Raw genomic sequence first — 16,893 nt, forward strand, 5'->3', positions numbered from 1 at the left:
ATTCTGGGAAGGCAGACAAACAGGTGCAGGAAGAGGAGGATGAGGGCCAAGTGGAGGAGGAAGGCGGCGAGGAACTGAGGGAATGATGCTGGATTCGACACATTCCATCTCTTGACAGCTTTGCTCTCCCCAAAGAAAGCATTTGACATCGGGTGCTCCCGGAGTTGATTGAGAATATGACATTCTGACCTTCTGTACGAGTGACTGCTTATCTGGCCGGCAGCCGCCGGAATACAGATGCATTCATCAGGCCCACTCACGAGACGTGCGTGTTGCCCGCTGACATTTGTGCAGAAAACAGAATGCAAGGGAAGTTTTCCCTTGACAGAATATCGATGCTGACAGGAAAGCGTTACTTATGGCGAACCTTTAGAGAACTCCGGCACTCGATATCCGTCCTGCTAAGCAACTGCTTGAGATGGATCAGAAAGTGATTTTCCTCATCTCAATTTGGCGCTGATTTCATAGACGAATTACACCCTCAGCAGCGATTAGGAGTTCATTATGTTACTCACAGAGAGTAGCGAGGCACTAATGTGTTTTCCTTTCCTCTTATGCAGTTAACTCCTCCTTTGCCTGTCAGTTCACACCACAGAGTCCTGGTTTAATGGCCTCTGTGGCTGCATGTCTACTTGCTCCCTTGCCGCAGATAGTGAGAAGTGCCTTTGCATGTCCTGTAAGAAGCCACTGCCGCAGTAGCAGCAGCAGCGGCAGCACTGTAGTTAAGGAGATCTTATTCATATTTCAACTCATGCCCATGTTTTCAGCATGAGCAAGCATTTGCTTTTTAAAAACTGTAGGTCTTATCTTAAATTAATAAAATCCAGACTGGGAGGGGAAAACATCATGCATGTGCCAAGCTTCGGACATGGAATCAAAACATTTTGTGAACTTTTTTTTATTTTGTCTAGCTAAGATATGAAATTGTCTAGAAAAAATAAATTCAAGCCAAATATGTGAGCTGATTCAAAAAATAATTCAGTGGTGCATTGGTGAGATAAGTTTAACATGCATATCTCAAATCACCTTTTCCCAAAAAAATTTGCAATTTGTATTTTGAAGAGATCGAATAGCACTCTGCAACATTTACCTTATAAAAACATACAGTAACAATTACATAGAATTAAAACGTGTGAATAGTTGTTTGTCCATGCGTGCCTGCTAAGAACGGACGGATGGATGGATAAGAAGAATTGAATATAATTTGTCACGCTGCATCAATTGAATGCTGCTTCGTCTGTTGTAACTGCCTTGGCCATCTAGGGGCAGTATAAGACACACAGCTGGATATACCCTTCCTTAAGGCATTGATTATGAATCCCACTGTAGTTCTAGCCCATCCTAACTGGATGAAGCAGGCAATCATTTTGATGTGTCTTACCAAATATTCTAGTGCGGCTCATAATAACACTTCATTGCAATGTCTCAACTCCTTTCCGGCACTACAATGGGTTGTTGTACGCAGAGGATAAAAAATATGTGAGTGTGAATACTGTTACAACATAAATACTATTCAGCATTAGTATTAGGCTGACTTTTTTGGAAATACCTAAAATAAAATTCTGTTTGTTATATGTTTAGTTTGATTGTAACGCAGCCAGAAGTGGAATTAAACAAACTGGAGCTTTTTTTTTGCGCAGGCAGGTGTCGAATTCTTTATTATTTAATAGTAGTTCACTGCCATCATGCGGCATTTGTATCTCAAGTCTGCATTCGCAAGTTAAAGCAAGATATCAGTTTTAACAATCTTGTATGTCAAGTCACTTGGATCAAAAGGAACCACTTTAATATGATGTCCCTGTTCTGTGTACATTGGTATTATTCACAGTGCTTTTTCTGTTACGGTCAGACGTCCTTATTTTCCACACCTGCGACCCCTTTTGTCCCCCTTCGTTTTTTTCTCTCCGCCTGGTTGGCTCATTTGAAACTCATGTCGAGGGAAGTCATGTGAATACAGCAACAAATGATCAGGACACGTCTCTCTTCCCCCAGTTGTGCACCTGCTACTCAGCACATTCAGGTAATGATGCTGAGAATCACCAGCATTCCAAATCAGCTGACTCATGACTTTCGGCAGAAATAAAACTACAGGCCTAAATGTCAGAAACATAGGCAAACTAAAAATCTAGAATCCTGGTAAATGGAGGGGGAAACACTACAAAAATGTTCAAATGGCATACCGAGTGGGAAAAAGTCCTGTTTAGATAGACGTAAAATGCTGTAGCGTCTTCGTCGTGCTCTTCATCTTTGACCACAGAACACAGCCGCACTCCTCTGCAGCGTGATGATACGTTCCCACCCCCAGGCACTCCCCGGTCCTCCGAGTGTAACTCCCACTAGAGTCGGTCACGAAAGAAAAGGGAGAGCGAGAGGCTCGTGTCATGAAACAACATTCTTGGAAACATGTTAGAAAAACCTCTTAGGTGCATGTAACATGTTCATGTACCCCACGTGACTCAAAGACAGTCACGGTGGCTGAGGATCATTAGGAAATGTTAGTAGTACTCCTGTCGTTGGGAAAAAAAACACATTTTTCCCCGCTGGGGCACAATTGTGGTCACGTTCCAGCTAATAATCCCATTCGTTGTTCAGTCATTTTCATGCAGTCTGTTAAACCTTTCAAGCAAAATGGAACTCAAGTGTCTGCCTTTTATTTAGAAATTAGGTTAACATCCCCCAAGATGGCAATACTCATGAGGATGATGGCTCTATTTTTCATTTGGCTTTTAGATGAGGATATAGAATATGGTTAGAATAGAATGCTTCTTTTTAAGCAAGTGAATTTATGAATGTAAAATTAATGAAAAGCTTCAAGTTAAGGTATGCAGTGGAATCTCAATTTAACAGACTAATGAGGGGGAAGGAGTGTCTGTTGAAGCCAGTTGTGCGTTAATTTGGAGCACTTTTTTCCATGGATCACCTAGTACAGTAAATTATTGTCTGTATGTGTGCGTGTGCGTGCGTGCGTGCGTGCGTGCGTGCGTACACAAATATATGTACATATATACTATATATAATATAGATGTTTTATTATTTATTTATTATCTAGATATATCTCAATATTATCTTATCTAGAATTATAGCCATTGTCTCGTGTCTGATGGCACTACTCTGAGGCTAGGTGGTGCTAAAGCCCTGCCAAAAATCTATGTTGCCCCAGGTAAGGCCCTCCAGCATTTTATTTGATATTCTAAAACATATTTTTAAATTATTTCTCAGTCCCCCATGTATCAGTCAAGCCCCCTTTTAGTCTCTAGAGAAAAATCCTGGCGCTGCGCCTGCCATCCATTTTCCCTTGGCAGCTTGTAACATTTTAAGTGCACCTGTGTACTGTTTACTGAGCATCAACAGAAATATTCAAGTAGTTTTCCCAGTGCTTAACGTTCTTTGCAATGCCCCAAGGAAGGAGTGTAGAGGGAAAAAATAAGCAAGAAATATGACTTGAATATAAAACATTTCCTCATTAACAAATGAGCTGATTTTTAGTAACAATGAAGCGACTAAAAACTTTAGTTTGATCCTTTTTAAAATTGTATCTCCTTCATGGCAGATTGAAGTGCGATGCAGACATTGTACAATATATTGATGTACATGGGACTTGGGCATGAGAGCATTGACAGCACGATGAAGTCAAGTCTTTAAAACTGTTTAATTGTGGCCAAAGGCAACGTGCCTCATGTCACCAAACGGAACATCCTACCGCACTATTGTTTACAACGCAAGGCGTGCTCTGTCGTGCTGCTCCCTCTTGTCATATTTAGCAGTTAATTAATGAACAGGGTTAACGGAGTTACGCTCTTAGCGCCGGGGGAGCCCTGCCACACTCATGGCGAGTTCGCTTTGCACAACATGGAGCGGTGTCTCCAAGCCTAAACTGACACTAAAGGCAACAGAAGGAAAACCAAGTTTGCTGTGAACGTGACAAAAGCCTGCTGGGTAGCGTAGAGGATCAATGATGTCATTGATTGACAATATAAATGACAATATAATTGTTATAAATTTAGGTCTCTTCTTACTCCTCACTCACTAATCAGCAGAACAATTGTGGAGTTTAGTTTTGTTCCATTTGTTCATGTCGCTTACAAGTGTTTCTGGGGTAAAATATTAATTAGCGCAGGCCGTTTTCTTCTTAAATTAATGTGGCCCATTGTTCTGTGAGAATAGCCTGCAGCCTTCAACCCAGATGTGAAAATCTCAAGTCAGCTTTAATACGAGCAAAGTGAAATTTGAGCGGATAATCACGAAGCATCCTTTTGTATCGTCAAGCGCTGCCATGCAAGTGTTGAAACATGCGGCACTCTAATCACTGACAAGACACTCATCTGGCTTAAAAGCAAGTTTGCACCCTCAAGTCACTGACAGTGGTGTCACATCTAATAAGCAATTCTATACAAATGAGAGCAGAATGGAGCTTGGAAATAATAGCGCCATCCAATCAAGTTGTTTGACAGGACTGGGGATGTGCGCATGTTGGAAAAATTGACGCTTTTGCTTGTTTGTCTTCGTCACTCAAGTCTCGAGACGAAAACATCATGACATTGACTATCTCGTCTAATATTGTTGCTGACATATGATATGAACTCAACTCCCATAAATAAAATAGAGAGACCCTTCTTTAACCTTTTTCTTGAAGCGCTTGTCTCTCCCTCAGCAACTTAGTTTTGCCCTTCATCTTCCCGCTCCATAAAATAATTACTAAATAGATGGTCCCTTGAGAGGTGTGTTTGATTTGTTCCATTACCATCTTCATGGCTTAAAACACTCAGAATGCTCGTGTCTCAAAAATTATCACTTTTCAGGTGACAATTTTTTTTTTTTATGTACTTTTAAAAAACATACAAAAAAGACAATTAAATAGAATGTGAAAAAAATGAAGAGTATCTGCCACATTCTATGTTTCACTTCAATGGACATTGTGCTGCTCACTTTGGTGTATGCCACTTGACGATTTGGGCCAGCATAATGAACACGTTCGGATATAAACATGGCCTCAATTGAAAAACATCCGTAAGCCACAGTAATATTTGTCGTTCTTCGCTTAAGATAAAGAATATACCTCTGTGAGGACAGTTTTCATTCACCGTATTGCGCTTTACTTTTTGCACCTTCCCTGTAATTCAGATTTTTTTATCATACACACCTAATTTTATATACCACAGATTTGTCACTTTATCGGGTGAATTTACTGTGATTATTTTTCCACACTAACTATTACAGCAAAGCTGTAAGTGGAACCAGAAGGAAAGAGCACGTAAAAGACAGTGAATGTGCCAATTCTGGGATCATTTCACACATACAAAAAGAAGCTTAAGTGCAATGTGGTTATTGTTGGCTTCATAACTAGCCACAACTACATTGTTAGTGAAATAAATGCATCCCAGCATCGTGAAACTTTTCAGAAGTGCAGTTTTCAATGTTTTCTCACATCCTGCAGGAAGGTTTTATTAACTCAAACCTTGAAAGAAGGAAGATGTTCCATATTTGTATTCACATTAAAGTTGAACCCTTTAGTGTCATCCTGGGGATGTTCTTTCTTTACAATGTTCAAAACGCGACTCTGAATTCAACAAAGCATCATACCTCCTGTTTCCCATAAGTTGTTCCGGGACCTTGCTTAACAGGTCAGGACACAACCTGCAGCCATTGCTCAGGATCAAGATATGAATTATTTCACATGTGAAAGAAATTGATTAAACGTTCCTCAAAGCTTTGTAGTAATCGCCTTCCCTGAAATACATATTTCCAACAAATGAGCACTATATCTTGACCCAGTCATGAAAAAATGCATCCTCTCCCTTGTGTTATTCTCCGGGTAAAAAAAAAAAAAACACATTCAGACCTTCATTGGCGAGATCTCCTGAAGTAATGCCAGAGTGGTTTTGGGGTTTGCAGCACATAGCCAGACAGAGTTATTCATGGCACAGGCCAGGCTAGAAAGTAGGCCAGCCCCGACAACAAAAGACATGCAGGTAGTTGAGAGGAAACCCAAATTCCCCAGATCCATTATTGTGCGGCCATCCTGATTGTCACTTACTGAATCAAGTCCTCATCACCGTGCGCATCCGTGCTACTCAACCATAGCCTTCTAAATTGCCTTCGCACTAAGTGTATCCCTGGTGGCTATAATTATGTGAATTACGCTCAACAGCTTTTTGTCTAAAGTGAAGACGTGTCATTTGTTGTGGCTGGATGTTGCGTTGGGCCTTGTCAATGAGATGTAACGTTCAAAAGCGGGCGCTCGATTTCTGATGAGGGCGTTAATAAATCATTACGGAGCCTATAAATAGAGAGTTCCCGAGCAGCTGTTCCAAATGACTTCATGTATTTATTTATGTTAAAGCAACACAAATTAATTATGGATGTTTTGTGACATTTAAGGGGTGGGTGAGAGGGCGAGGAAATTGGGTCAAGCTCAAACGGTGGTGATTAGAGAATGGCTCGGCCGCGTTTGTATGCGTTTTGGTGCGTGTGTGCGCTGTATGTGAGGGAATGACAACCCGCATTGCAACACTTTGGTGTTTCACTCGGGTGTGATGAATGTGAGAGAGCGTCTAATGCTTGCCAGCAAACCTCTGTACGGTCAATAAATCAGCTGTAAAAGGGTCATTGTTGCAGCGTTGAAGGCATCAAAATCTCATTAAAAAAGATTCTTGCAGTCACATTGTGCTGCACTCCAAACCGGGTAGTGTTGCTATGGATACCGGCTACAACTAAACATAGAAACACAAGGTGGGGAATCTCTGGTGATTATATCCTACGCCATGGGCGCACACTGCTTTTATTGGTTGCCCTAATATCTCAAAAGAAGTTCACATAAAAATGACACATTGGTACAGCTCTGTAGAAACAGCATGCTTGGAGATCATGGCGATACTCATGTGGTTACTAATGCATGGTGTGCAGGCTCCATGCCTTCCCCCGCAGAGAAGCGGGAAGGGATGGAAAGTCTGTGCACGTACTATGTGTGCATGACGATCTTGCATTGATGTAGATCAGAAGACAAAAGTATCCTGGATATATATGAGCCGACGTCCTGCTCAAGAAATTAGCATTAGTCATGCTGTTTACAGAAAGTGTATGCAAATAATGGCACCGCTTCATTTCCTTCCCTTAGTGATTCCGTCTCGCCGCCGCCTCCCCTGCAGATTCAGTGTGGTAGCTAATGTGTTTATTACAGTGTCGTCCGCCTACCAGCAACAGACAGACGGCAGTACAAGTGACGTGTGATGCTTTTAAATGAGGTAAATTAGTGCCGTGATTCCCAGCTAGTGTATTGGAAGAAATCATCAGGGAGCACTGTGGGGAATGATCCAATTTTGCTTGATTTGCCAGAAAATGATTATCTAGTAATTACGAATATATCTTTGGGAATCTTTGCTAGTGATGAACAGTCTCTCAAATCACCCTTCCCACTGAAATAAATGGAAATGCCATGAATACATTCCAGTCTTTCACCCAAAAATAATAAATGTTGTAATTTGTTTATAGCAAGGTAAACAGCACTCTATAATTACTTTATAAAATAATATAATAGTATAATCAATTAGAATGTAAAGAATTGAACAGTTTGCATCATGATTAAATTAAGAAGACTTTCACAACTACTGAAACGCATCCACCCGACAATCATTTCCTAGATTTTGTGGATTTTTTTTTAATTAATCAATTTGAAAAGAGACGCAGAAATATAATTTCTATCTGTATTCCATCCATCGTTAGATTTCCCTTGTCGCTAGTGGGGGAATGCTGTCATTTTTTTTTTTTTTTACTTGCTTAGGCCAATCGGGATTTCGTTCTTCTTTACAGCTCAGCACACAGAAATCTTTATTGTGTCTCTTTCGATGCGAAATGGTGGTTAGGCAACCCTGATTGAAAGGATTTTAACACCGCGACTATGGCATTAAGCAAGTGTAAGGCAACATTGCGTGACTCTTTTAAAACACACAATATGTAAGTGTCTTTGTGTCATGTCTAGTTTGACAGTAAATTTAACTAGGAGTGGCATTAACCAGCTTGACGGTTCTTTTTTTAGAAAAATTGCTCACTATCTACAAAACCTCTGATTTGACTTATGTTCACTAAACTTGTGTTCCCATCTGTTGCCATTTATCAAGTTCATCATAATAACTTGAATGACTTCCTTCAAGTATATCGTCTTTGTGTTCAATCAAACAAGTCCATGCATCACACTGAATAAATTACATTTGAAATTTAAAATGAGATTACCATTCCAGTATATCTGCTTGGTGTTGCGCTGGGTGATTTTAACTTCTGTAAAATGGGTGCCTTGGCTCGATAAAGGTTGGGAAACACTGGATTAATGATGTGCTCCTGTAACAGCTATGTGTCCTCCTCTAGCGACCCTCAAATGAAACCAAAGGCTCCATCCGTCCCTTTAGGAACATAAATAATCCACAGTTAAACAACTGCGTGATGCGGGTTACATAAGATCACAATTGTGAGAGGAGAATGTGAAAGGTGTTATGTAAGTGTGGCGGCACGTCACGGTTGGAATGTAAGTGCGCGCCGCACATCAATAGCCGTCCCCTGAATGATCTTAACACAAAAGCGCACTGAAAGCCTTCACAGACGACTGCATGCGGCGCTGCAGGAAGACAAATGAAGGCGCTGTCAAAAATACAGAGACCATTGCCAGTCATTTATTGCAGGCGCATCTACATGCAAGTGTTTTGCTATTGCCCAGACACGCTGCAGAGGCCGTATGAGACGCCTGACATGAAGGGAAACTTGAGATGGAAGGACTGGGCCCGGGTCTGCCAATCTCGACAAGAGTAGGAGTGGGCGCGCTGGTGGGAAGGAGACTGTGCGAGTGTTTTCAGATGATGCCTTGTGACTCTCCAGCGGTCGAAATTTGTGTGCTTGTATCAGGCTTGCACACAGATTGGATTTGATGATGTTCCGCCGTGATTAATTGCTCTTTAAACACATCTGATATTACGGACATAATTTTAGGTTTGACAAACACGGCTGCAACATTAGGTACCATCAAGAATAGCATAAAAGTCTAACTTGACAAAGTTAATGCTGTGTTTTAATTTATAGCATGTTTAATATTCTTTCCCATGATATTGCATCTATCTTATTTGAAATAAACATATAACAGGGAAAAGATGTAGTAATTTGGATATTATTTATTTTATGCTGCACATATTAATTTATTTATTTTGTTTAAATAAATAAATACATAAATAAATAAATAAATACATGATAAGAGGCCTTGGAATATTAATCAAACATCGAATTGTTATCACAATATTGAGAAAAAACCCTCAATTATAATATTCCAAAACCGTTTAGCGGCTAAAGCGGTTCTTGTTAGGTTTTTGCCATGGGAGTGATATTCAGTGATGTTAAGCTATTACTGAACTTCATTTGCATCAATTCCAAGATCTGAATCTCACACAAAAAAAACTATTCAGACCCATTACCTCCTCGTTGTCCTGAATTAAACTTTTTTTTTTCTTTTTTGCTTCCTCCTAGCTCTACATCCAGACGACGACCCTGACCATTTCCATGAATCTCAGTGCCTCGGTAGCACTGGGCATGCTCTACATGCCCAAGGTGTACATCATTATCTTCCATCCCGAGCTCAACGTACAGAAGAGGAAACGTAGCTTCAAGGCGGTGGTGACAGCCGCGACCATGTCGTCACGCTTGTCCCAGAAGCCCAGTGAGAGACCCAACGGAGAAGCTAAGACTGAGCTATGTGAGAACCCTGCTGCTGACCCTATGAGTGAGTAACCTTTACGTCATGTCAACGACACACAAAACCACAGCGAAAGTGTCAGTTCATACATAAGCTAAGCACTACCATACACCTGACAGATATATCTTCCTTTTATTGACAAAGCTTATTTTGCTGAACTTCTAGGAAATGTCATAGGATCTACGTTTATATCTGTGCTATTGAGTTTTTTTTAAATGGCTTCTCCTAGAGGCTAAAGTGATATGTCTTTCTGCCACTTCCCCTTTTTTTCTTAGACTTCCTTTCTTGAACTTAGAAATCCCATTTGGCCAATTTAATTGGTTGTGTGGCGGGGTAAAAAGCACGTCTAATGCCTATAGAGCATGGTATCAGTTATCTCCGAGACCTTTAACCCGAGTGCGCTGGAAGAAGTGGAGGGACAGAGAGATCTGAAGAAGGAGAAGAATTGAGAGTTCTATCAATGGAATGGAAGGGGGTAATCCGTCTATAGAGCAGAGAAGCATTACTCAGACCACCATGCTCTGACTCGACATTATCACAATGATTAGTTAGGTTCGGGTGTCGGCTTGTCAGCTTGTGGGTTTGTGTGCGGTTGAAATACACTACAGGGACATATTTAATGAATGGATTTGTTAATTATTAATTTGCTAACTGTCTCAGACACATTGGTCAATGAGTTGGACTGTATTGTAGCCAACGTTGTGGGAAATTTGAGGAAGCTGTTCCAGCATGATTGGGCCGCAGTGCACAAAGTAAGGTCCATAAAGGGGTGCCTGGATGTGTTTTGTGTGGAACACTTATGAGCAAACCTCTGGGACTAATAACCGGAACTAAAACCAGGATTGTGAGCCAGGCTCTTTGATCTCCCAGGTCAGGTAAAAACCCTCCATATCCGAATAAAATCAATTTCAAACATTTTCACAAATCGCCGTAGTTGGTATATTCCCACGTCATCTGTTATTACACAATATTAACAAATGGAAAGATCTGAATATACCTTAAGGGCAAATGTTTTAAGTCTCTTGGCCACTTGAAGTGCCTAAGAAGTGTTGTAAAACTCTGGCTATTCCTTTCTCCGTGAAAGCCTTGTGGCATGATGTTGGTGGTCCGCCGCAAAGGTAAATTTGAGTACAGATTAATATTTGCCTATTGCTGCGCTTAGTGAGCTCATCGTAAGGCTGGGCAATAAACTAAAATTTAACAAAGGCTGGATGACATTTTTGGAGGGAAATTGGTCATTTTTGAGACTACTATAGTAAGGATTCTGTCCGACACCAATAAAATGGAAGCGGAAATAGACAGAGCTGACGAGGAAGGGAAGGAGGGACATCTGTTTTATTTACAGTTGCTCTGACTTTGCAGTACCAGGGCATTTTTTTTCTGATATTGTATATTCAATTAAGTGTTGGGAAAAAAGTCATCGTCCACAAACTCTGTGGTTTTTTACTTATATAAATGACATTCTTTGTACGTATAGATGTTTGTGTGCGAACCTGTGCTTGCTGCTTTGTCTATCCACAAAAGCAAGTCATGCAGTAGGCGAGAGAACTGTAATTTCTATATGGTGTCTTGAGGTCCAAGAATTTATTGTTATTTTTTTTCTTTTTTATATATAAAAGCACACTGGTAACTTAGTGACTCAATATTCTGTACCTCTGCCTTGCAGTTCTGAGGTTTGTGTTTAAATCTTGGCTCTGGGCTTACTGCGTGGTTGTGTGGGGTTTTGTCAAAGACTCAAAATCGCAAGTGTTAAAACTCCAAATTGACCTGCCACATCATTCTGTTGCCTACTAGTAAAATGTCTCCACTTCATGTTTTTTGCTTAATCAATTTGTCATTTTAATTCTGGCATATTAGTACCTGAATGTAAATCCTTTACAGATATTACGAGCATTACTCATTTAAATTGCAAAAAAAAAAATGCTGTCATTGATTAAAATAATATGGACAAATCAACAACAAGAGAAGAGTATTTGACACTTTTCAAATATAAACGTATCCAGCCAAAACTAAATGTATAAACGTATCCGGCCAACTATTTTGACTCATTTTTTTTTTTTTAAAGTGCCCTAATGCCACGAGGTTTCCATGGAGTCAAGAAGAGGTTAAATCATTCTACACTTTTCAGACAGTTCAAGTGTCCAAGAGTGCTCATAGATTTGCGCTCAGGCTATTTTCAACACTTCACACTGGTCAAAATAACAGACCAGGTATTCCACCCGATAGCAACAATATATAGGTGATTATACATTTACTGTATATAATTTTCTCAGCCACCACAGCCCGGGGAAACCATAACTACGATACGACTGGCGACGACAATGAAATTGATACCTCTGCTCTAAATTGCCCATTGATTTGAATGCTTGTTTGTCCAAATCTGCTCTGCTATTGATTACCGAGCAGGTCAAAGGCTTCAGCAAACCCGTTACCCTCACATAGTCAAGCTGCAGGTGTCCCAAAATTTACGCCTTGAAAAAAAACACAGTAATTTGAGGCACGCCAAATGCATCGCTCCTTGTTGGGAAGGAAGATGGAGATGATTGACGGCTCATGCAAATCATACATCACATGGGCCAAACGCCTCCTCTCCCGCAACGCTTCTAATCACACGGCAGTATCACGGCGCCCACAGGTGCACCAGCCCCTCACAAGCCCTGAATGATGTCTATGGGATGACAGCTATTCCCTGGAACGTCTCCAAACAGCCAACAGTTGTCATACTCATCTGTCATGAGCTCATGTGCTTTTCCTGAATTTGCGCATGATCGCGGTCAGTCGGGGAGTCGGTGCATCAAGAGATAGTGTAGGAATTACGCATGAGGCCGATGGGGCAATACATGCTACACAGGGGTGGGGTGTTCCAAACCTCAGCATCTGTCACAGCACAACATCAAAAGTGGGTCATTTGGTCTACAGGATGCCATCCCATGAGTGCATCATGTCATCTGCTCTGTGGGCCTTTCACCTCCACGAATGTCTTCTCGCCTTATCTCTCCATCCCGTACCCTTTCCCCCCTTGTGCCCCCTTTTTTTTGCAGCAGTGGAAGTGACATTTATTAATGGCGAATTTATGTGCATGACCGCCCTGAAACCTGAACTGTGGCTCCGCCGTCCCCAGAGACTGTCCGTCACTGCCTGTAACCATCAGAGCGCCAAATACCTCGCTTTCAGGGCCTGTCAGCCCTGGAGGAGACGACTCGGAGTGATTTATAGGATTATGATGAGAACTTCTGCACATTTGCACTAGTATTGATGGGGACTAATGGCTTTGCAAAAAAAAATGCACAATTGGTCTCATTTGAAATGGTCATCCTTCAATGTCTTCAATTTAAACTGCAATTGCCATACAGTTATGCTTTGAGATACGAGTGAGATTTGCTCCCAAACCATGCTCTTAATGCAAATCATGCATACTCTTAAATTATCTTTCCCCATTGAAAGGAATGGAAATGTCATTTCTCCATCCCAGTCCACCCCCCAAAAGTTATTTATAATGAGAACAATCAATATCACACACACACACACACATACACACAGTGGAAGCTCAACAATTTGATTTCTGAACAATTTTTCAAAGTAAAATGACCTTGGGTTTGTTACTGGCTGTTTTGTGGCAGCCATGGCCTAGTAGAGCGGGTTGTTCAGTGACCAGAGGTTCAGCTATTCCAATCCTGCTTTGAGTCTTGTGTCCTTGGGCAAGACACTTCACACACCTTGCCACTCACACTGAGTGCAAATCTTTGGGGGTCGTCCGAGGGCCCTTAGGCGCACACTGGCAGCCACGCTTTTGTCAGGCTACCCCAGGGCAGCTGTGGCTACATACATACATAGTTTACCGCCACCAGCGTGTGTGTGAGTGCATGAGTGACACTGTAAAGTGTCTTTGAGTGTCCAGAAAAGCGCTGTACAAAATGTTTACTGTCAAACTAAATTTAAAACAAAGACAATTACCTTTTTTTTTCTTTCTTTAAAACAAGTATCTTGCCTTAAGAACGCCCCCTGCAAAATCAGCGGTAACATAAAATGAAAACAATGCTCATGTTAGCCTTGATAGTTGTTTGAACACATGAATATATTTGAACACGAATGGTGAAATAACAGTTGTCGACAGATAATATAACAATACTCACATAGATACATTCTTTCTCTTCTCCGAAAAACAACTAGTATGACAAAAATGTGCTGTGGACAGTAGTAAAAGTCTATTTCTCAGTAGTGCCTACCAGTGGCCAAGGTGGGTACTACAGAGGGAGCAGCACATTGATTTGGATTGTTGCATTAAATCATCATGCACAAGCTGTTTAAATGCTTCGCATGCTATCTAATTCTTTTTAACCTGTGTTTTTCTAGTACAAAGTCCAAAATTATAGAATGCATAGATTGCTTGTTTTTCTTGTTAAAAGAAAAACTTTTTTGGGGGTGGTTGTGCGGTGGGAACTGGTTAATGTTATTTCCATTCATTCCAATTGGGAAATATTATTTTGAGCTACAGTGTTGTCATGGAACAAACTAGATTCATATCTCAAGGCACTACTGCAGGTAAATGAGCCAGGCAAGCATAGACAAACATTCTTGATGATTTTCAGGTCATGTTCATCTCATCAATTACTGACAAACCAGAGGGATAGAAAACATGGGTTGTTATGCATCCAGTATATGTATGATTATAAATATTAAAAGCATAGAATACACACAAATTGACATACACTTGCTCTTAGATTGGCTGGCTGGTGTTTCTGAATGCTGCTTATAGTAACTAGCAAAACTCTGTAGTACATGTGATGTTTTATTCATCATAGTTGCAGCGCGAGACTACAAAACGCTGCAAAGAAATGGTGCGACTTTAATTGCATAGCCCAGGGGAGTTTGTTGCCATAGCAACATTAAAGCAGTAGAATGAGAATCTATCTAATTAGGGCAGAATACTTCGACCTTCTGTATCGTGCGAGGAGGATGACAGACGTGAGTCTTGTTGACTGACTGACTGACTGACTGGCTCACTGAGTGTATTCCACAGCAAGAAAAATAGAATCCCCCACACCACCTTTGACCCGCCAAACTTAAAACCTTTCCTCGAAAACCTCACACAAGTCGTGACGAGTCGGCGTGATCTCAAATGGAAGCCGCGCACCTTGAACGACTGAAACCGCATCACAGAAGGACACACGAGCGCACGCTGCGACGGTGAGGCAAGCGCTCTGCTCGTTTCCATGGCGATCTGCACTCGAAGCACATAGCGTTTGCTCGGTGCCCACTTGTGGAGTGTTTGTTTTTCTTTATTGCTGGTTAACGTGAAAATAGAAGGTGAGCTTGCACTGTGGCATTGTGAGTGCAAATGATATGCGGGCCCAGAGCACATTGCTTGTCATTGCTCACAGCTGGTGAGAAGAATAGCTAGCTACCAAAGCAGAAGTATATTTTCTTGCAAATTTGAAGGCTGGTTTTGTTTTGGGTGGCATAACGGGCGAGTGAATAGCACAACTGATTTTCCCCCTTGTTAACCCCCCGGTAAAGACTGAAGATTTTTTGTAGTTAAACATGAAAGTCAAGTGAAAATCAATTAAAATAGACTTCATTGATATTTTTCCAGCGCATCTGAGCAGTACTTTTTTGAGACCAATATCAAGTAGACATATTTAATGGACAGCCATAGAAATATTTTAAACCAGGGCTGAACGAGCTATCAAATTCAAAGGTGGGGAAAAAAAATGCAAGTAAATTATGTTTCAAAATCACGAAGCCCTAATTTATTTTCGACTTTTCCAAAATCAGCTTCTTTCTCTCCTTCTTTAGGTCAAGCCACCAAGAAGACGTACGTGAATTATAACAACCTCAGGATCTGATGTGCTGGAGAATGAATGCTGCTCGTGTGTCATTTGTGATTGAAAAGAAAAAGGGAAGCTCCAGAGGAACCAGGAGAGGCTTGCGAGCATCCCAGCACGTCCTGCAGCACCCGAGCGCTCACACAGAGGATGGCGGAGCGCATCCAACCTCCATCCGGACTTGAGTGAGACTAGTAGTGCTGCGGGCTGCTGCGACTGCATCTTGTGGAGGTTTTAACCCGGCGGCCTCGAGCAGAGAAGAAGCTGACCGCTAAAAGGGGTCGCCGCAGACGAGGGCATAAAGAACAGAGGATGTGCTTTTGAGATACTTTGTTTTACAATATCATTAAAGCCATATTCTCTTGGGGTTGCCATTATCTGATTTTTCTTCTGTATTGTTTCTAAGTGATTTTCTTCTGTGCCTCTATTTGCTCCAAGTACATCAAATTGAACCTTGAACAGCGAGCTCTGCCACACACAGTATTTTGTTTTACACAAATGAAATTTTAAAAAGAAAAAAAAGTCTAACCCACATGATGATTATATTTGAGTGATGGGCATTGTACTATATTTTTTGTAAATATTTGAGACTATTTTCATGTTTGGAGTACTAAAATAGATAAGCGGTCTGTGTTCAATGGCATTTGGATGGTAATGAGAAGCACCACAAAGTGTTGACTTTGCATGTGCCAATGTATGTCTGTTCTATTTGATGTAAGCAAAACATTCAAAAAAATGAAAAAAAAAATCAAAGAAATAAAAGATAATGATAATGAGCTTCGGCACTCTCCTGCGCTTTGTTTTCTCTTCCCTGGAAATCATTCAAACGACAGAATATGGCTTTAATCTGTTGCTGCATTGACCCCTCTTGTATGTGAAAGCATGTTTGTTTTTTGTAGCCTTTCCTTGTGGTACCTAGCAACTGTGTGACAAGCACTCACAGCGACCGTGCAAGTATGTTGTGATGTCTGTCAATTTATGAACATGTAATAAATGAGTTTGTTATCTTTTATACAACCCAAGTGCCACAGCATATCCCAGTTCTTTTGGTGCACGTGTGAGTTTTCAGTGAGCTGCTCTGTCGGACTGACGTATGAATAAGTGCTATTAATCACTGTAGCGTTTATGTAAACTGTCGCAAATGTCACCGTCTCGTCCCCGCGCCAAAGAGGTCACACTAGAAAGCCGAGCGAGCGGCGCTGTCATGCGGACGAGATGAGACCCGGCGAGAGGAGGGAAAATCCACTCTCGTGCTCCTTGGCTCCCGCCTATGCTCTTTTCTGTCTCACCCCGCGTTCATCCCCACTGCTGAGACTCCTTCCAAGTTCCAGCAGCCGTGTC

General features: G+C 41.2%; 1 protein-coding gene across 1 annotated transcript in view; it reads left to right on the forward strand.

The window, feature by feature from the left end:
• Positions 1-16,574, forward strand: part of grm7 (glutamate metabotropic receptor 7) — a 97,089-nt gene extending 80,515 nt beyond the window's left edge. The window contains exons 9-10 of the mRNA XM_049753105.2: positions 9,502-9,754; positions 15,524-16,574. Coding sequence (XP_049609062.1) covers positions 9,502-9,754; positions 15,524-15,573 — 303 coding nt within the window. The 3' untranslated portion in view covers positions 15,574-16,574. The remainder of the gene's footprint in view (positions 1-9,501; positions 9,755-15,523) is intronic.
• The last annotated feature ends 319 nt before the right edge of the window (positions 16,575-16,893 follow it).

This window comes from Syngnathus scovelli, chromosome 2 (assembly GCF_024217435.2).
Source record: "Syngnathus scovelli strain Florida chromosome 2, RoL_Ssco_1.2, whole genome shotgun sequence".
NCBI lineage: Eukaryota > Metazoa > Chordata > Actinopteri > Syngnathiformes > Syngnathidae > Syngnathus > Syngnathus scovelli.